Source organism: Mastigoproctus giganteus, chromosome 3, assembly GCF_048544385.1.
Source record: "Mastigoproctus giganteus isolate SK-2022 chromosome 3, ASM4854438v1, whole genome shotgun sequence".
NCBI lineage: Eukaryota > Metazoa > Arthropoda > Arachnida > Uropygi > Thelyphonidae > Mastigoproctus > Mastigoproctus giganteus.
In genome coordinates, this window is record NC_143577.1 from 1641032 (window position 1) to 1663651 (window position 22620).

General features: G+C 41.1%; 1 protein-coding gene across 1 annotated transcript in view; it reads left to right on the top strand.

Annotated features, from left to right (window-relative positions):
• Nucleotides 1-3337: 3337 nt before the first annotated feature.
• Nucleotides 3338-22620, top strand: part of Ddc (aromatic-L-amino-acid decarboxylase) — a 105135-nt gene continuing 85852 nt past the window's right edge. The window contains exon 1 of the mRNA XM_090369167.1: nt 3338-3573. Coding sequence (XP_090225293.1) covers nt 3373-3573 — 201 coding nt within the window. The 5' untranslated portion in view covers nt 3338-3372. The remainder of the gene's footprint in view (nt 3574-22620) is intronic.

Below are 22620 nucleotides of genomic sequence, written 5' to 3' on the forward strand. Positions count from 1 at the left end.
GTTTCCCCTATTTGCGATTAAAATATCCTCAATTTATATTGTCGAACTCCTTTTACATATTTTCCAACGCATAGTGGAAACTGGGACTATCCCGTCTCTTTGGAGGACCTACTATGTCAAAGCTGTTCAAAAAAAGAAACATCCAAAGTTACCAACTGATTTCCGTCCTTTATCCATTGAATGCTCCCTCCTGAAAATCTTTGAAAATTTTTCTCCCTAAAATCTACAACACCGATCTACAACACCAAACCTTCTTGACACGTTGTTTCCGATTCGATATGCCATCAGTAACGAATTTCAAATAGATATCATTTTCTTTGACATAAAATCAGCTTTCGACACTGTCTCAATTCAAACACTACTTCATTTATTAAAGAACCACTACAAGGCAACTGCCTCACTATTCTCCATCCTTCGCAACCTCCTTAACGAACGGATACTGATAATATCCCATAGTCACTATCAGACTAGGACAACGGTAAGAAGAGGAGTACCACAAGGTGGAGTGTTATCTACCACGCTCTTTGCACTAATAATCTTACAACCATATCTAGCGAGGTTTACAAACTTCAGCTCTTACGCTGATGACTTGAAGTTGTTCGTCATCTCTGATGACATTAAAAAAATAAATGAAAACACTGCTACACAAATCAATCATCTTGTTGACTTCTTAGACATGGCAGGGCTCCAACTAAATCAGAAAAAGTCATCTCATTTATCTATAACCAAGAAGCAGAACAAAAATGAAATCCAAGCTCTAATAAATGGCAATAAGATCACAAAGGTTTCAACTCACACAGACTTTGGTCTCACCTGGGACGAAAATCTTACTTCCACGACCATTTCATATATACAAAAAGGAAAAGATATGCAGCCCTCTGGGCGATCCGGTAGGATCTTGTTGGTTGCCGAAATAAGTCCCTAATATGCAAATACATTGAAAGGTGTCTCACTCCCATCGCTTTATACGCGTCTGAGTTATGGTCTTCAGTTCCATGAAATATTGTAAAGAAATACCGGCAATTGAATATTGGGTTCTGAGATGGTTGAACAGGATCCATGGGAACCTGTTCGCCATCTCCAGATCTATTCTACATGTGCACATGAACATGACACCATGGAAGATCAAAATTCTGGAAAAGAACCTCATCGCTCTTGCCAAATTGATCCTCCCAACGTGCAAGAAATCATCTTAGCCTCAAGTACCCATCCAAGAGAATGACATAAACAACTGTATAGTCGACTCTTACCAACTTTGTCCGCCTTAGAGATATATGTTCCCAGCAAACATTATGGAACGTTTCAACAATCTGCAAATTAATCCCAACATTGGATGACAAGAAATAGAGGAAGAATACCCTGGAAGACTCGCATCGAAGCACCGACCTCCAATGAATCTCGGCAAACACGGTCAAGTCACTTCATATACCAGTCCATCACGTGCCATCGACAGACGCATAAAATTCTCTGAAGTTCAACACTTTGGCCGCCATTTAATAAATTGAATTTATGTAAACTTGTCTGTATTTATGTAAATGTAAGTTCAAATGTGAGTTTTCTCCCTCTTGTAAATAAGTATACAAATGCTGATCCAATTCCACGGGGCACCTCCGTAGCCGGGTGGGCAGGAGCAGCAGTGCGTAGCACCCGTTTCTTGATTAGACCGGGGTTCGAGCCCGTCACCACCAAATACGGAGGATGCGGAAAGATCAGGAATTGACCACCGCATATCCCCCGGAGCAATATGGCCTTAGTTGCTAATGCTCCTAAAAACCAAATAACCAAACAAAAAAAAAACCAATTCCACGCAAGCGCGTTGTCAAATGTTATCTTTTGTCCTTTTAATGTATTTTTCGCTCATAATTCTAAGTACACCCTTCTAGCCAACCGGGGGGGGGGTGAAATCAAGATTATCAATACACGGATGAAATCAAGGTGAATAAACTGAAAGAAACCATTATGGAGGCGCACGTTCCAGACTGATGAGGAGGTCATCAGTGAAGTGGAAACCCGGGTTTCTGCTCCAAGCGAGGAGTTCTCTTCAAGAAGCTCGAAACAGTTTGTCCACAAATAGATAAAATATGCAGCGTTCTAGAACGTAGCTACATCGAGAAGGATGAAATTGGCTGCCACGTTTCCTAACTCAAATACTTCTGGGTGAGGGCAAATACTTATCGATAAGTATAAAGAATGGAGTCGTACATTGGATAAGTATATATAATGGAGTCGTACATTGGATAGTATCAGACGAAAATGGTAAGGACCATCATCTCAGGGGCTCATATCTGGTAAGTATTGGCTTGGCACACCCAGGGTCCTGAGCTGGATATCATCATTCTTCTCTTTCTTGGTGATTCCTTTCAACTTCTGCCTCTCTCTCTCTCTCTCTCTCTCTCTCTCTCTCTCTCTCTCTCTCTCTCTCTCTCTCTCTCGCTCTCTCTTTCTCAGGGTAACTAGGGATTTCTTTTTTTCTTTTTTTTTCGGCTGTTGCAGCATAAGCCTCAGGCTTCCTTGCACCATACAGCTAATAATAATAATAATGGGTATGGGCTTGGCACACCCAGGGTCCTGAGCTGGATATCATCATTCTTCTCTTTCTTGGTGATTCCTTTCAACTTCTGCCTCTCTCTCTCTCTCTCCTCTCTCTCTCTCTCTCTCTCTCTCTCTCTCTCTCTCTCTCTCTCTCAGGGTGATTCGGAATTTTTTTGGCTGGTGCAGCATAAGCCTCAGGTTTCCTTGCACCATAATAATAATAATGTACTTCAGCGATCCGAATGCTCGTTTCTGTACCGATTGCAATTCTATGGTTGGGTATCAAATTTCGAGATGGCGGATTGTACAATGGCTACGGATATCGTATTAACGAGGCATTTTGAAATAATTGGGGGTGTGTCCCGAGGAATGTGTGGCATAAACGAAGCGTCAGTTGGAAAAACGACGACGAATTCTTTGTGACCAGCGATACGCGATAAAATTTGTGCCGCAATTACGTGTTCATTTAGCTTTGGGCGAGTGCTCGTGATTTTGCATTTTCAGATATAATTTTGCTAGTTCAGATGGAGCTCGATTCGGTGGAATCTATAAAAGTGGAGCGCAGTGTTGTTAGTGAATGTATCGATAACGTTTCGTTAAAATAGGGAGCAGCGCAAACAGCGTCTTTTTCATTCGGTCGGTGCGATTGAGTTTGCAATGGACAGCTCTCCTCCACTCTTCTCCCAACCACTTATTAAAATCGAGCGAACAGAAGCCGGGACGAACTTCTTTAAACCGTAGCAGAAACAGTGAATCGGCTATCGGCCCAGTTCCCCTAATTGCTTCCATTCTGTTTCAGATCCGAACTCAGTCCGTGGACACTCTGTCTCCGTAGGCCCGATGGATGCCGAAAACTTCCGCCGATGCGGGAAAGAGTTGGTGGATTACGTGGCCGACTACATCGAGAACATCCGGTCTCGACCCGTGTTTCCCGATGTCCAACCCGGATATATCCGAGATCTGCTCCCGGACTCAGCTCCCGAGCACAGCGAGAAGTGGGAAGACGTCCTGAAAGACATCGAACGCGTCATCATGCCCGGGGTAAGTACCCGCTTCATCGGTTCCTTCTCAATCCGATTCATATTCTGTGGCTCTCTTCTTATTGCAGCCATAAAACGTAGTTTTGTGAGAGAGAGAACTTTAATTTAAATCTGTGTGTTCCACTTTATACGACAGATCGCCGCAATGTCGTTCTCATTTTCCAAAGTCGCCGGACCTGGGCATCTTCAGCTTTCAAATATCTCTTTCTCGTGACTGTGGACAGTGCACCTTCCTTCCATGTTTTTCTAGGGAGTCCTCGCCTTCTCTTCCCTTGTGGTGCCCAACGATATCAGTTTAGGCCGTCTCTCTTCATTCATGTCCAAACCAAACTTTAAAATTAGAAACACCGATAAATCGGCACCATTCAATACGCTGATCAACATCCTCCGTGATTGGACGGATATTCTGATTGAGAGAGAGAGAGAGAGAGAGAGAGAGAGAGAGAGATGGGGCAAGGCTGCCCTGCCTGGGCCTTCTTAGTGTTGCAGAACACTGCCTTCATTATTCTGTTGCAAGTCACCATAGCTTATTCTCAGATGAGTCTGCCTCATCTGAGAATAAACATCGGGCATGATCATAAAAGGAGGGTCAAAAAGGGAGGACTGAGAGGGTTTAAAGTGGGAGGATTTTGTTCCCGTGTACAGCAGCTTCTCGATTTACGACCACTGCGCGTTGCTGGAAAGCTGAGGGTGGAAGGCGACGATTTTCCCATCGCTTTTTTATATTGATAATCACAACGCGAGAGAATCAGTTTCAAAAATAAAACGCCCACCCCACAAAATACGTGAAAGCAACCGTTAAGATTTAAGTAAGAAATCTGCGCCAACAAAAAAATCTCAAACCTCTAATAACGCGATTTTGAAGCAATAAATAAGTTTAAATGTAAACGTATTATTATATCAAGCCCGAGCATTCTTTGTTTCGTTCTAACGTTTATGTTCAAGCTGACGAAGAGTCCCTCAGACTCAAAAGCTACTTTTGCTTTATTTTACTTAATTTAATTTATTAAAGGTTGCCACCTTGTTTGTACCCGCATTCCTGAACTATTTCCCTTCCTCCGGTGGAGAACACTTCGTTTAATGTTTATTGCGACGAACAGCACAAATGAGTCCCACGTTTGAGTGTGGAAGCCCTTCAAAGAGCTCCTCCAATAATGCGTAATATTTCAGTGCCATAGTTATACAATGGCTTCAGGTTTGATGCCTTCCGACGCAGATTGAAATCATCTATCCAGGTTGTAAGAGATTCAAGAAAGAAGCTATAAGGTAAACAGATATTTAGATTTTTATAAAGCAATATCGAAAACTAATCAATGCTTAAATTGCCTTTGTGTGTGTGTTCCCTAATCCTAATCTCCTCTCAAGGTCGCCCGTGCGAACTGCGCTTCACTGCGTGCGACAATTGTTCTAATGCCGAAGAACCCTATACACCTGTCCTTGAGAGTCGTGACTTGGCAGAATTTAATACTTTCTAGAATATCAATAACAGCCCTGTCCGTCAATATGAAAGAAGCGCCATCCAGGCATTAGTTGCGCGGTGATCCCCAATTACAGCCATCCCGACATACCCGGAAGCAAAGGGAACGTCACTGAAGAGGACAAATCTATCGCTAGCCACCACAATATTTCAACGACATCATCTCGCAACAACGAAGTCTCGAAATTTACCGTGGACTGCATGAAACGCGCGAGAATGAGTCGCAAACAAGACTACCCGCGGCAAAACAAAAACAAAAAGCCAGTTTGCGATAACCCCCTTACTCCTAAAGGATAATAATTTGAAGTGTAATAGCCAAATCAAAATTATTAAAGCAACACGTGCATCGAAATGCACAGCGTCAACTGCAAGAAACTTCTCAGCTTAATGATGATACAAAAAGACCCGTCATCATCGTCATTGAAATCTCACGTGGCAAAGAAAGAGAAGGAATTCGCGGAACAGATTCTGAAGGTGCATGAGGCTGATCCGAAGAGAAAACCAATATCATTGGGGCAAGCAACGAGGAAATTATGCGAAGCCCTCAAGACAATTGCCAGCACCCTACAAGAATTACGTACCGAACGATGTGGCTGCCCTCGTGACCTCAGCACAGTCACAAAACGAGATGCAGCCACTCAAACAACACCCCAGGAGTGTGGTCAGCTGCCCATTCATAGCGGAAAGAAACACGAGAACTCCAGTATGATGGCCAGGAAAAATGAAACTCTCCTAAAAGATTCAGACTACTGTCAGTTTCTGAAATCTCTAGAGAAGCGAGATGAGAAGAGGAAAATGAAACGAATTGACAAACGGCTACAGGACGCAATCGGTGCCAACCACGCCGTTAAGAGCCCTAATAAGTTGCCACACTATCATGAAAGAAACGAAGACGATCTACTCTATTACAACAGGCATGACCAAGCTAAGGAACTCGCTAAGGTGTGGAGCTTATTTGAGATGCTCCTCACGTTTTGTGCAAACAGGTGGATGTGATGTTCTGCATCCCCAGCTGGGGGGAGGTTTTTTGATTGCTATTGAGCCCGATTCCTTGAATCATTTTTAACCAGTGGTCTGGCCCATCTGTCTCTGCAGGGCTTGACTAAGGTACCTACTGGCCAGGAGCTTGCGTCTTGTAGGCAAGTTGCTTTATGTGGTGGACAAGAGATTATAAAGGAGGAGTAAGCTGGGTGTCGTGTTTTCACTTGCTTGACTTCCACAGTTATCCCATGTTCGCCCTCACACATGGCTTTAATATTTCTGGGCTGTGTTGTGGGTCCCAGCCTTGATACAAAAATTTGCTCTCTGGTTGCAACGGAAGTAATGTTGTACATTTCAGAAAACCGTTTGTTTGTTTCAGGTGTGTTACAGGAAGACACGTTAATACTTTCTCTGTGAACTGGATTACGTCGTCGGCTGTCCTCGGCAAGAGTAGGCATGAAATTTTGGGATGGGCGGGTTTTTCTACCCTCAAAAGTGTTATGCTTTTTAGGTAGCATAGTGATGTGCGCATAAGTGAGTGGGTTTGCAGGAACATGATTTGAGGGGGAAGATGTAACTCTCGCGATCGTACTCTTGGAATACATGCATGCCCCAATCATTTCAGTTGTCCTAATATTTCTGAGGCTTCTTTATTTTGGTTTCGACTTTTCCTAGTGGAATGTGTGGAGCCATTTCCTTGTGCTGCCCCTAAAGTTTCATTGGATTTGGTGCTATTGCTTGCGAGGTCCTGCTGCAAACAGACAGTTCGCGGCTGGGCTTGAGATTCACATATTATTTGGCTGTCTTGTAGTTTTGCAATTCTTTCTGATTTGTTTTCCTCCGAATTCAATTCGTTTCTTGTCTTCTGTTTCTGATTTTCAATGCTTTCTGTCCTCCAGTGCAATCCATGCATATCACTTCTACTTTTCTATATCAATATTTATTTATTCATTATTATCGTCTATCCGTGTCCTTCAGCTGGATAGCTGTAAAAGGACATTTCTTTGGAAATAAATTGATATTAATAATAATAATAATAATAATATAATCTTTGTTGTATACAAAAGTGACACGTACAATGTACCCTTCACAGCAGCAATGCTGCGAAGATCCAATTGGAATTGGGGAACGGAGCTATCATTGAGATTCTGGTTCGTCCCCCAAAGCCAGCAACAGAACAAGTTTCTGGAATTATTTACAATATATTTGTACAGACATATTTTTGACATTACTTGCAGTATTACACAGACATTGCACGTTTTGACTTTATCATTTACAATGTACTCATAAAGATATTACACTTTTGACATTATTCACAATCCATTGGACATTATTGTACTGCCCGTTTCTGTCCAGTTTGCCTGGTTTGCGTTAGGCTCATAAGGATTTGTCTCCGGTATTTCCGATCCTTTCAAACTTGTACAGGTCACCATCGATTGCTTGGACTGTGGGGAGCATCTGCCCAGGGAGAAAACGGCCACTAAGGGCTGGTCTGTTAGGATCGGCTATGGGCGTGGGATCTGACCTCAGTCCGGGTTGAGGGATTCTCCAGCCACACAGTCCCCAGATGCGTGGCTCCGAGATCATTTCGGTAGTCATTTTGGCAATTAGGACGAGGCGTCTTTCCATTACAAGATTTGGCAATCCGGCTGCGGTTGCCATCGCAGTTGTTCTTTGCTGGGATAGACGACGAAGTTTCTACGTAATCCAATGAAGGAGCCAGTATTCGGAGGAGTATACGCGCTTGATGTTGGTGGGGCTGCAGCAGCTTGGAGGAGAGGGGTGAACTTATGGATTAATGAAGAATGCGCTTTTACTTAACAAACTTCACTACTGCGCCGCTGTTCTGAGCAGAGAAGGGCTTAAATAGAAACACTTGCGGAAAGGACATTTTTTGTAGCTCAGATTTCATCACCCCCTTCTCCTTTGAGTGCAGCTGCAGCCTGACGAAGCAAAGTAGAGTCTTCTTCTTATCTTATACGACTCTCTATAAAATTGGGGCCGGCCCTAGAGTTTCGGGGACCCTAGTGCGATGATTTACGATATAGAAAGGGGAGTGCTCTTTGCCTGGATTGTGCGGGAGGTCCTTCTGTAGAGATTTAGAGCCCTTTCCAATTCGTGGCCCGCGGGGAGGGATCTTCAATGGAATTATTCGAAAGACGACGGAAAGACCAGCGAACAGTTGCCCCATGCAATGAATCGATCGATTAAACAGTTTTAAATTTATTAAAGCCATTTTTCAAGGAGGAAGCAACGAGCAGAGGTAACCGTCTCTTTCCAGGACTCGTTCATGCCAAGAGGATGCGGGCCGTAACTATGTACTTCCACGCTCGAAGGTCGAAAATACACGTATCGGCATTGAACTGCCATGAACGCCCTAGCAAGGTACAGAATCGAGAAATCCCACAACACTGGCAAAAGAAAAAAAAAAAAAAAAAAGAAGAAAAGAAAATTTTACTCTAAAGAGAAGCGCAAAATAAAAAAGAAAAATAGCTCCGCTTTAAGTGGTGCTAGTAATAGCCGGTTTCCGAAGAGGTTACCTATACACAAACGCTCTCACACAACCACGCTAGAACAAGAAAAGAAAAAAAAAAGCAAAAAGAGCAGAGGAAGAAATTTACTTTAATTGCGAGTGTGGCTACATTGTTTATTTATTTATTTATTTACGTGCAGACATCTCACCCACGGGCCACACAGACCGTAGATAATGGTGAGAACGCTGAAATCGATACCAAAATTAAAAATATACGCAAAGTTTTGCATTAAGAAAACAGAGTGAAGAGCAATTTCTTACACGTACACGGATTAAGTGTGAACTCAAATGTCGAGATTTTGTTCAATTCCTGAAGGAAATTCAATTCCACGGGACTTCCAAGTGACCGTCGAGTGCGAGGGACGGACGGAAATTAGTTTTACACGACAATTCAAACGAAAGGCATTTGTTGAAGAAGAGATGGAGAATCGATAACCCAGTTTATGATATTGTCCACAAAAAGAGATTGTCGTCTGGAGTGAACACGAACGATTCTGAAGCGACCACAACGAGCTTGGCGGTGAAAGACAAAGGCGATTTCGAAAGAATTTAATTTGAATTGTCTCACGTCTGCGAGAAAGACATTCCAGTTATGGGGACCATTTTTCATTTTCATTCATTCATTTATTAATTACACACAATATAGTCTCAACATTATGTACATAAAAGTATATACATGATTTATATACAAGATATATTTACATATAATTATATGCTCTGACAAACATTAAACTCTCGTGTGTGTGTGTGTGTGCAAGTGTGTTCTTATTCAGGGTAGCTCCCAGACATAAGCCCAAATCTACCTTGAGAACTTGGGAATATGTAGTCTTTACAAAGCAGTCCTTAAAAAGTATGTTAAATTACCTGAGTCTGATTTTACTGTAGCGCAATTCGCACTTGAAATCCCGCACCCACTGGAGGTAGTGCAATACCAGTGAGTGCCAGCAATCCCGCGCCCCGGGTTGGCCATACCAGGGAGCCAGCAGGGAAAAAAAAAATAATAATAAAAAAAAAATATATATATATATATATATAATAAAACAACAATAATATTCAATAGTCTGGATGGCACAACTATAAACTTCAAAAATCACAGTTCAATTGAATATTTCCTCAGCTGCTGTTTCACATGCACTGGAACCTCCAAAACCAATAACGGTACTATCCAGCAATCTCCAACTGTACGCCATGGATAATAGACGCTTTAGACCACCAGACCCGACGCAATGAATCTGATCCAGCACGGCAGAATCCAGAATGGAGTATTCATGATTGCAGCACAAAAGACAACCAACCAGAGCACCAGACCCAACACCATGAATCAGGTCCAGCACCCCAGCCAGATGCAGAAACCAATAGTGAAACTCCATGAAGACAATTAAGACACTAGGTTTGCCTCTGAAGAAAGGCTCTGAGAACAGTTCTTCTTGCAAAAACAGCAGCTGAAAACTCCTGAAATAAATTAAAACAGTCACGATTTGCAATAAGCAAATGCACTGTATCAAATGATAAGTCAGGAATATGCGCCATCAAAATTCGCCTTTGGTCTTCATACTCCCGACATAAAAAAATTACAAGCATCCAAGTCTCCTGCTCGCCACATGTACAGAAAGGATCTGTCTCCAACCCTCTCTCATATAATTTGGCCCTAAGTGAGCCGTGTGTCCTGTTAACAAATAAGAAGTGTACATAGAAGGCGTAAACCAAGATGCCACGGTTTTTGCCAATGCATAGTTCACCCGGGGAATATATTTCCTCGTCACGGCTCCAACATCACCACTTTCCCATCTGGTCTGCCATAAATCCATTAATTTATTCCATATTCGTTGTTTTTCTTCTTTAATATTATTCTCCAAATCAATTGTAATATCCAAAAACGTTACTGATGTACCCTTTTTCAATTTGTACAAAAACCCTCTGTAGACAATAAATAAATCCAATGGCATGGTACCAGCAATTACCTGTAGGGCGTTTGTAGACGCTGTTCTAGGTACTTTCAATAAAGTTAATAACATAGAGCGCTGAAGCGATAAAAGTTTCGATCGAATCCTAGTTTTAGTTACCACAGAAAACCAAACAACAGCCGCATATGCCACTATCTGGAGAAAAATAGTCTTATAATACAATGACAACACTCTCTTATTCAATCCCCACTCCTTACGAGAAATCCTAGCAATGGAGCCTGTAAAGTGTCTTACTTTTACATTTAGGTGTGAAACATGTGGGAAAAAGGAAAGTTTGTCATCTATGATTAATCCCAAATACTTAGTTTTAGCAACATAAGGAATTTGAACACCACCTAAAAGAACTCTTGGAGGCCTGCCGTAATCAAATTGTTTCTTAAAAACCATAAAACAGGTCTTACTTGCAGAGATCTTCAATTTGTTCAAATTGGCCCACTCCATTAAATCATCTAAAACTGACTGTATTTTTCTTTCCAATATAAGTCTGGAGCGCCCAGAAACTCCAATCACAAGGTCATCAGCATAAGCTATCTTAGCAACCTCTGTACTCTCCTTAACAAGCCACTGATCTAAAACTGCATTCCAAAAGAGAGGTCCCAAAACCGAACCTTGAGGACAGCCTCTCGAGACACTGGCACTATATGACAGATGACGTGCACGCACAGTAATAAATCTGTCCTGAAAGTATGACCTTATAGTGTTAAATATGTAACTATTACACTCTGCAAGCACTAGAGATCGAAGGGCACTTTCCCACCATACCGAATCAAATGCTCCTTCGAAGTCTATAAAGACCATAAGAACATATTTCTCAGAAGAATCCTTTATATACTTTAAAAGAGATGTTATGGCGTCCTCTGTAGAGTGCCCCTTCTTAAATCCATGCTGATCAGCAGAACACAGATGCTTATCCTCTAACATCGCAGAAATTCTGGGAGCAAGTAACCTTTCATAAACCTTACCCATGTTCGCCAAGAGAGAAATTGGTCTGTATGCTCTCGGATCAGTCCTGGGCTTACCAGGCTTATGCAATATCTTTAGCAGTGCCATCTTCTACGGTCTTGGAAAAGTACCTTCAGTGAAACATTTATTAAACAAATTTAACATAATTTGAGGAAAGTAATCATAAAACTTAATGATTACTTGATTTTCAATTAAGTCTAAACCTGGACATTTCTTAACGTTCAATTTAGCTACTGCTGCACCCAACTCCACCAAACTGAAGAGTTCAGCTTCAGCGTCACCTGCTCCTGTAAACTCAGAGTTCATCCGGCGTATCTCCGTTTGTTCAGGTGAATCATCTTGAGGAAGATCCTGAGGAAATAGTCTTCTAACAATCGTTTCCACAGTAGAAAACCAATCCAATGTCTCATCATTATTGTTCAATACAGTGTTATATATTTCTCCACAAAGCAACTTATTACGTGAGATTTTATACACGAGACCCCAGGGATCTCTGTTACCAACTTCATTAACCAAATTTTGCCAACAAGTTCTCTTGCTCTCAGCAATAGCCTTATGAAAGGCCTTTCTTCTCTCTTTATAGGCATTTTTAAATGATTCCACATCAACACTAGAGAGATGTCTATTTCTTTGGTATACTTTCCTAGCCTGGCATACCTGAGACCTCAGAGAAGACAAAGCAGGAGTCCACCACGGCACAGACAACTTTTTAGTCCTTTTTCTCCTCGTAGAGTGCACACAAGCCTGGAAAATATGATACTGTACATAGTTTACATATTCATAAGCATTTAATTATGCATTTAATGATATTCATATCATTTAAACTCTCTCCAGGTATCTCACAATTATCACTATCGAAAACTGTAGTCAAATAATTTTTAAAATTGTTCCAGTTAACACGGTCCATAGAAAATCTAGACAGATCACTCGTAGCGAAGCTCTTTTCCCTTACTTCGAAACAGAGATCAAATGAAATTGCACGGTGATCACTATTTACTAAACCAGAATTGACTTCCCAATTCAAAATAGAATCGCACATACGAAGAGATGTCACAGTTACGTCAATATTAGACTCTCCATTTACAGATGAAAAGGTGAACGGCTTATTTGGAAGGTTTTGAACAACAAGATTATGAGATAATAAGAGGTCTTCAAATTGGTTCCCTCTCACATCAGTATATCCACTGTGCCAAAAATGTGATTTTGCATTAAAATCAGCAGTCACAATGAGATTATGGGATGCATATCTTAAACAAATATTTTCCAAATTATGAAGCGCTATCTGAATATTTTCCGATGGAGGACAATACAGTGACACTAGGCAGAAAGAAGAAACTTGTGAAGACACAATACTGCTTGTCATACACGCCGAGCACAAACCCGTGATTGACGTTACAACAAGGTCTTGATTAAAAATTACAATAGCGGATTTTGGAGGAACATCCACAGCTGCTACTATTCTAGTAGAAGAAGGAAAACCCATAATCTTATGAGCTGCCCCTCCCACTTGTGAGGAATAAAATGGCTCCTGTATACAAACAATATCTATACAATGCTCCAAGGCAATCACCCTTATTTTATCAGCAACTGCCCGACAGCGCTGACCATTTATTTGCAAAATTTTTAAATCTCTATGTCCTTGCAAAGCTCCAGAGGTAAAATCAGAGGAGTTATTATCCATGATTGATGCGCATGTTTGCTAATTCCACTGCTCTCATGTACTCAGGACACTTAATGTCCCTTACGGAGTGATTACAATCTCTGTTTCTTCTCTTACAATTAATACATTGTGGAGGATCCTCCTTGTGAGGGCACTCAGCGAAAACATGACCCCCATTAGCACAGTGACCACAAGAAACAGTCTTGTGTGAACATGACTGTGCACCATGTCCAAAACCCAGACATCTAAAACACTTGTTCACCACCGTGAATTTCCGAAACCTATGTGAACCGAATCCAAGGAAAATTCTTTCATTATGAAACAAGCATTTATATAATCGAGGGCTGAAACCAATGACCCAATTAGTTGCATTAGTTCCAGATCCAGAATTAAATCTGAATGTTACTTCATCTTTTACCTCATCCTGAGTAAATTCATAATCTTTAAAATTTTTATAATATAAATCCTCCAGGATTTCATCCTTTGTAAACTCCTTGGGAACCCCGTATACAAGCACTGTTGGATCTGACATTTTAGGCCTCTCGATCGATATACCAACCTCCTTTAAAGCTGAAACGTTCCCTATACTAGTTGCATCTTCTGAGTTTGTGGTTTCTAATAAAACCCCTTTATTCCTCAGGAGACGAATATTTTTAATTTTCATATTCTTATAATCCTTCTTAATTGCGTCTGCCACCGCATTCCTGACGTCTTGGCTTGAATCCAAAGCAGAATTCTCTGTTGGTCTAAGTATAACAATATTCTTAGGGTCCGAAATACCACGGGGACTAACCGAGGACACATGCACAACCTTATCTGCAGCAGCAACACCCATTGCGCGCCTCTCAGTAGCCTCTCTAACAATAGTATCACCATTTAAATTCTCACAAACCAAATTCTGCCTAACAGCATCAGCAAAAAATCTATGAGGAGCTGCCCGTCTCTCCATTAGCTGATTAAAATGATTTGCTCGAATTTCTAGTTCAACTGATTTAGCTTTTAATCGCTCATTGTCAATCAATAAAGCTGTTGTGACTGCCTCCAAATCTGCCCACAAACTATGGATGCGATTTGAGGCCAACTTTGTTACTTTGCTTGAATCAGCTGACATTACCTCACCCAAAGCCTTTCGGATTTTGGCTACCGCTGAATACACCGCAGAAGCCTCTATGGACCCACCAAGGTCCAAACCCTCGGTAAATGACGAATCCCGAACCACATCATTTTCACTAGAACTATTTTGATTATCCGTATTAATCGTAGTAGTAATTAGATTAACATCCGTTTCTATTGATGGGGTAGACTCTTCCACCCACACCTGAGGATTTTTATCCTTATCCTTGTCTTTATCTTTGTCCAACCGAGGAGCAAGCACTCTGGGCGTTTTAGGAGTATTCGGGGTTTTTTTACCTCTAGACATTTTTACATTGTCTGAAGATTTCTTTCTCCTCCCCGAATCCACTAACTCCGATCCAGAAGACGAATTCTCTGCTTCAGAATGTCTAGTTAAAGTTTTTTCTAAATCCGTATCCATGTTTAAGAGTGTATGTTTCAGTGAAGAAACAAAAGCCATAAATAAAAAATCTTATAGTTGGATAGATTTCTCTTCTTCAAAATATCCCGAAAATAATCACACAACTTCAAAATATGTATATTTTGAATTATATTATATTTAATATTATTCAGTACTATGTATTTACTGAGATGGCACTAGTTATTGTTTTCCATCTCCATGGATATTTTTAAACAAAATTTCTCAGGTAGCCATTTTCTCCCATGAAAAGTCTATGGGCTAATGCTAAGTCTATGGGAAATTTCAGAACGGTATATATTCCAGTGTTAACTCTATGTATTCCTATGTATAGTATTCAAATAATGAAAGAGAATACTTCACTCGATGATATCAGCACAACCCCACGATTTCGACACCCAAAATTTAACAGAACAACCCACCAACTCTTCGTCTTTAAGAAGCAAATAATTTTATAGCAGGGGGAGGCTTAAAAAACTTTAAATAATCTTAAGAACAGGAGCATATTTTAACGATTAATCCAACCAACAATCCCTCTAGTTATGGGGACCAAATAGTAATCAAAACTAGGAAGGACAGGCTGCTCGTAGGATTGTTGTAGGACAGGCGGATTGTTGTAGAGAAGAATTACAACTTCGCCACTCTTGAAGATCGAAGAAGAACGCTTAATTAATCCAAGAAGTTTGGAAGTGGACGTATTTATAACCGCAGTCCGAAACATTTCACTTTCGCCTTCAAAACAAGATGAAGGATATTTCAGGGACTGCTGGGAGTCATTGCGGTACATGTACACACATTGGTTGTGTTACGGTAGCTAAGATCAGCAACAGGTGCAGGTATACTTCCGCATACACCAATGCTAGGAGTTTAGTAAATAAATTTGATGAATTTCAGGTATTGCTCAAAACATCAAAGGCAGATATTGTGAAGATTTCAGAGACGTGGTGTCACACAGATATAAGGGATGCAGAACTGCAATTTGGGGAGTACAACGACTACAGAAAGGATAGACAGGATAGGAAGAGGGGGAGGGGTTATGCTATTAGTTAAGAAACACATAAAATCCAGTGGACATCGCTGGACAGTGCGGTGTCGAGTCAGTTTGGTGTGACATAAGCATTGGGAGATCAAAATTGAGAGTAGGAGTGTGCTATAGGCCTAATGACTCTGATGAGTATAATAAGGAACTGTACAGGGAAATAGAGGGGGGCCAGTAAATCAGAGAGTCTTATAATGGGAGATTTTAATTTCCCAGATATTGACTGGAATTTCTGGGTTGGTCACACACACACACACACTAGCAAGGCTTTTGTGGTTTTATTGGATGATTGTTTTCTACACCAGCATGTTCGGGAGACAACTAGAGGGAGTAATACTCTTGATCTGATTATCAGCAGTGATTCTTCATGCATTAAGAATCTGCAGATAAATGAACCACTAGGTGGCAGTGAACACAGTGTACTGATGTGGGATTTACTCAAAGAGGTAACTACCATTAGGGGTAAAGGGAAGGGTTATTGCTTTCGTAAAGCCGACTATGCTGGTCTGAGACAGTATTTATATTCTAAGAAGTGGGACCAACTGATGATGTTACCAACAGCAAATTCAAAATGGGAAGCATTCAAAGAACTTATCTTGGAAGCTACTAGGCTTTACGTACCAACTAAGAAATATTGTTCAAGGTTTAGGCCTAAATGGTTGTCAGATGAACTAATGAGACATGTGGCAGAGAAGAAAAATGCATGGGATACATACAAATTAATGGATGACATGGAAGCCTATAATAGATATAAGATGGTCTGTAACCAAGTCACAAAGGAGATTGGGCAGGCAAAGGCAGATTATGAGAAATCCTTGGCAAAGGATGCAAAAAAAAACAACAAGGAGTTCTTTACTTATGTAAACTCTAGAAGGAAGGGGATGAATCACATTGGGCCACTTGATATCGATGGATCAACTCTTGATGATCATGCTCAGGTAGCTAACAAACTAAACGAGTTTGCATCTACGTTCACACATGAGGAGTTTTTGAGGAAGGTGAATGCCACAGGTGCATTAAATTCTGGTAGTGAGCTAGATGATTTTGTAATAACTGGGAGAAAAGTGGAGGAGAAATTGTTGAGGATAAACATAAAAAAGGCACCCGGGGTGGATGGGATCTATCCAGTTATATTAAAGGAGGCAGCAAAGGAAGTATGCAAACCCTTAGCCATAATTATGAGAGCTTCCTTGGACTCAGGGGAGGTACCCATAGACTGGAAATGTGCAAATGTGACCCCAATTCACAAAGGAGGATCAAAGGCTGACACAAGTAATTATAGACCTGTGAGCTTAACTTCTGTTCCAGGAAAATTAATGGAGGCACTGGTTAAAGAAGCACTGCAGGATCATTTAGACAAGACTTCAGTTATAGCTCGGACACAGCATGGTTTTGTTAAGGGGAAGTCTTGCCTGACCAATTTGATTGGATATTATGATGCAGTCACAAAGGAACTGGATGCAGGGAATAATTTTTGATATGATATATTTGTATCTTAGAAAGGCTTTTGATACTGTTGCACATGGAAGACTGCTGCACAAAGTGGGGCAGTGTGGCATTGGAGGCAAATTGCTGCTATGGATAAAGGGATGGTTGAGTGGCAGAAGACAGAGTGTGGTAATCAATGGACACTGCTCATTGTGGACTAATGTTTTTAGTGCAGTCCCTCAGGGTTCAGTATTGGGTCCATTCTTGTTTTCTATATTTATAAATAATATTAACGATGGTATATCTAGCTTAATGTCCAAGTTTGCAGACATTAAGAAGGTTGGCAGGGTTGTTAAGGACACTAATGACGCTATGCTGCTGCAACAGGATCTGGAAGGGTTGAACAGATGGGCTGAGAGGTGGCAAATGAAGTTTAACATTGACAAATGTAAAGTACTACATATGGAAAACAGCGACCCCAAAGCTACGTATCAAGTCTGTGGTACTACACTGACAGTGGTAGAGAATGAAAAGGAACTGGAGGTAATTGTGCAATCAGATATGAAGTTTTCTTAGCAGTGCAGACGGGTTGCAAGAGTAGCTCATGGTGTCTTATCAATGATATACAGGAATTTTTCTAGCAGGGATAAGGAGGTGATTATTCCCTTGTATAAGGCAATGGTCAGGCCACACCTAGAGTACTGTATACAGGTCTGGAGGCCTCATTTCAAGAAGGATGTAGAGCTGCTGGAAGGAGTACAGAGAAGGGCAACAAGATTAGTGAATGGAACAAAGGGGTGCTCTTACGAACAAAGGCTTAAGTTTTGCAGATTACAGTGTCTGGGGACCAGGCACCAGGGAGGTGATCTGATAGAGGTGTAGAAAGCCTTGAATGGTTTGAGCATGCTCAATGCTGATGGGATTTTTCCTCTTGCTCAGAATAATCACCTGAGAGGGCATAAATTCAGATTGTGGAATGAAGGTTGTGTTTGTAAGAAAACAAAAGGCTTACAGAAAATGGCAGAAAATCAGAATCGCTGAAGACTACATCGCCTACAAAAAAGAACGAGCTTGTTTCTTAAAGCACAAACGCCAAGAGTACAACTTTGCAATTTCTAAAAAGCTAAAACAGTCTTAAAGAATCAATAACAACAAGAATATCACCATGGACGAAACCTTATTTAGGGAATGGGCGAACAGTACCTTCGGAATCTCTCCAGATCCTAATTTAAAGTACTGTATAACTCTCTCGCACCAGAGAATATCAGTTGGCTGGTAAATTACATGAATAACATGACTCCTTCCGGATCCGATCTTGATACCAGACCTCTACTAACAGAAATCACCATAACCAAAGAAAATGTAATTCAGGCATTAAATGGTCTCCCAAATAAATCCACTTCTGGCCCCGATATGTTCCCCTCTTCATCATGAAAGTAAGCAGTCCATTCATAATCGAGGTCTTGCTACACATATTTAGAGAAACCCTACACACTGGAATTATCCCTGAAATACGGAAACATTATATTGTAAAATCCGTGCCAAAAGTCAAACATCCGAAAGACAAGAAAGATTTTCGTCCCATCTCTATCAGCTGCAATTTACTAAAATTGTTCGAGAAGACTCTGCTGCCAATTCTTGTTATGCATTTTTTCCATAAAAGACCACCATATTTACACACAGTGATTCCAAAAGATCAACTGTGACTAATCTAATGGACACCCTATTTCGGATCCAATCGACTCTGAACGCCAAAGAACAGATTGATGTAGTATTTTTAGACATTAAATCTGCTTTCGATAATGTCTCAATGAATTCCTTGATGACAATACTTGAAAGGCATTTCAGAATACAGGGAGGCCTATTAAAAGTCATCGTTTCCATTCTCAAACAAAGGCATTTGAGAGTAGAACATACAACCTTCCAATCGAACCACGTCGTCTACAGAGGAGTCCCCCAAGGTGGCGTCCTTTCCGGACTTTTTTTTTGCTGCCGCTTTGGATCCCTTCTTCTCTACGCATCCTGACAGCAGCTCTTACGCAGATGACATAAAACTCTTCATCTCGTCAAAACACGGTGACAAATCTGACGCAATCAATGCCCATGCCACTGCCCTAATAGAAGAACTTGACCATTATCTTGAGAATATTGGCCTATGCATAAATCCGACCAAGTCAGCACAAATGTCTTTCACCAACTTGAAGAAGAAGATGAACATAGACATCAATATCAATGGTATTATAGTCCACAAGTTTTCTCATCACACTGATCTAGGGCTCACCTGGGATGAAGGCCTGACCTTCCAACAGCACTTTGCCAACACTAAAGCAAAAACCCTGTCAGCAATGTGGGCAATAAGACAGGAGATTCCCGTGTATGCCTCGAGGATCTGGTCCTCGGCTTCCTTCACTAACATCAAAAAATTCATGGGTATCGAATACTGGATTTTAAGGTGGTTGAACCGTGTTAGTGGCTACCCTTTCACCATCTCGACATCAACCATGTATGCTAACCTTGGTTGCACTTCTTGGAATCAGTACATTACAGGAAATCTGCGTAATCTCTGTCAACTCCTCACCGATCGCTTTGACGCTCCAAATGTCCATAATCTTGTTGCAGGTCCTAGGCTTTCCCGCGTCCTTTGCAATAGTGAATGGATTCCCCTGAGAAGCTTATTACAGGATTTTTAACTATGCTTAGAAGATGTTTTCCGTGTAACATCCTCGAAACGTACAACACCCTGAAGATTGATCCCCACAAGTCCTGTGATGAGAAAGCGTACAGATCTGAGAAGATACAGGACATGGACCACCACATACAACTGTAGAAGTTTCCTGATTATCTCCTTCAGGATGGAATCTCCCATCAACTCTACTTTGCCGAAGAATTAATTTGTTTTAAATCAATGTGTGTTTTGTATGTATATGTATTAGCTGTATATATGCATATATTAGGACGCGTATGTGTTTATATGTGTCTGTCTTTTGCTTGTGTCACTGTATATATTTGTATCTGCTTTATTTGCTCACTTTAGATGTTATTTGTTGGAATATAGAAACTAATGTTTATAATATTATATAGAAACTAATGTTTCTATAAAATAGAAATAATAATATGCGTAATTTATGTTCGATTTTTATGTTTGCTCTCTAACTTATAATGTACAAATGTACATGGGCACCCTCCTAGCTGAAGGCTGTTCAGGGGTGAAGCATATGTAATAAAATGAATAACAAATAAATAAATAAATAAATTATATGTAGGATAGACGTGCAGAAATTTGCCTTTAGCCAGCGGGTGGTTGGTTGGTGGAACAGACTTCCATCCCTTGTCGTGCCTAAATAAGTTTAAGGCTCAGCTGGACAGGTATTTCGAACGAACGGAGGGGTGAAGTGGAAGTGGGTTTTTTTTATTGTTTTGGCTGATGCTGCATAAGCTTGCTTTCTTGCATCATATGCCTCTACTAATGCTAAAACGGGTTCTCGAAATGACGACCAATTCGGAATCGATGGCAGAAATTTTGTTCATCGGTCTGACGTTGTGCAACGCGAGAGCGCCGAGGGTCAGCCTTTTGATTAGTGTTCGGATCGCGTTACAGCACGGCGAATGTGCTCGTCATCGAGGAACGCACTTTACGGTGCGTTAAAGATTAATCGCCGGGTCACTTTACGGTTGTCATTTGCCGTGATTCATCTTCGCTCGCCTCAGTTTCCGGAGGGAGTTGAAAAGGTCGTCGCTAAGCGGATTGTTAAGTGAAGGGCTGTCCGTCGCCTCTTCCGGTTCCGGTCTGACAACTGACAATGAAAGCGCCGCAGAAGGAGAGAAAGAAGAGAAAAGAACTTTGGTGACTGTGTCAGCGGGCACGCAGGAAGCTTAGAAGGCGATGTGGACTCGATGGAGCAGCCACAGTCGTCTGTTTTCACCTGCCGAGCTGCATCTGAGCGAAAGAGGAAGGGGATCGGCCAAAACGGCGTGCAAATATCTCAAAAATTTCAAATGAGAAAGCGAAGGCTACCTGTGGCATCGTAATACTGTATTACATCAATTTATAAGAAGGGCGATTGGAAAAGCTGTTCGAATTACAGAGGAATATGCGTCCTGAACCCGCTGTTAAAGATTCTTGGAAAATGGATCAGGGACCATTTAGAAGGTATCAGAAGAACAAAGTGGTTTTTCATCCGGTAGATCATGTATAGACCATGTCTCAACATTACGACAGATCCTTGAAAACTATCAGTCGAAAGGAAAAGAAATCTTTATGATTTTCATTGACCTTGAAAAGGCATATGACAGTGGTCCAAGAAAACTGTTATGGAAAGCACTGAGAGAGGCAAATATTGGAGGACAATTGATTAACATTATTAAGGCAATTTGCGGGAATAACAGATGCAGAATTAAAGTGGGATCAGCTTTGTCACCTGAATTCCACACTTCAAAAGGCTTATTAAAAGGCTGTTGCATGTCAACAACACTTTTCAAAATTTATATAGAACTCTTTATTGCATACAAAACGCAATATCGACATCTGCCTAAGATCCTGGTCAAAATACGCAATAAAATGAGATTGCCGATCAATAAGAACATCTACAGGGTGGGTCGGAAGTCACTCCCTATTTTAAAAATGTTATATTTCGTAAAATATACAAAATAGCACCGCACATCATTTTTTCTGATTTGTAGCTTATTGTTTGCCATTAGTTCCCTAAAAGTTACAACTCGATGAGAGGTATTTTCCACACATTTTTTTTTTTTAACGGACGGGTCCATTTTCTGCAACCTTCCTCAAGGAACACCGGAGATGACGTAACGGATCTTGTTTTCAAGTTCATCAATATTCTTAGATTTACTCATACACTTCTTCCTTGACCCATTCCCATAAAAGTAATCACACTGGGTTGGGTCTGGACTTCGTGCAGGCCATTCTGTGGGTCCCCGACGACCTATGCAGCGTCTTGGGAAATACTCATTGAGCCACTCCCTAACGGTCAAGGCAAACTGCGGGGGAGCACCGTCTTGCATAAACATAAACTCTTCAGCGTTTCCACATGCAGAAATTGAAGGCCACGCAAAAGTTTGCAACATTTCTAAGTATCGTTCACCTTTCATGGTGTCTCGTATCAGATATGGTTCAATGATACGGCAAGAAGTTATACCGCACCACACCGCCACTTTCGGCTTGTTCTGCATTCTTTCAACCGTCTCCTGGCGATCTTTATCTGCCCAATAAAGACTGTTACGTTGATTAACGAATTCCCCTACACGAAACACAGCCTCGTCTGTAGAAAGAATGTTTTTGAACAGGTCTGATAAATCTTCCTCCCATATGCGAGCATCATTTCACAAAATTCAACACGCCTGTCCCAATCTTCCGGGAACAATTGAAGCACATAATGTGGTTTCCATGGTCGATACTGTAAATCTTTATGGAGAACAACAAGCGCAGCATGACGCGTTAAACCACTCTCTCTCTTG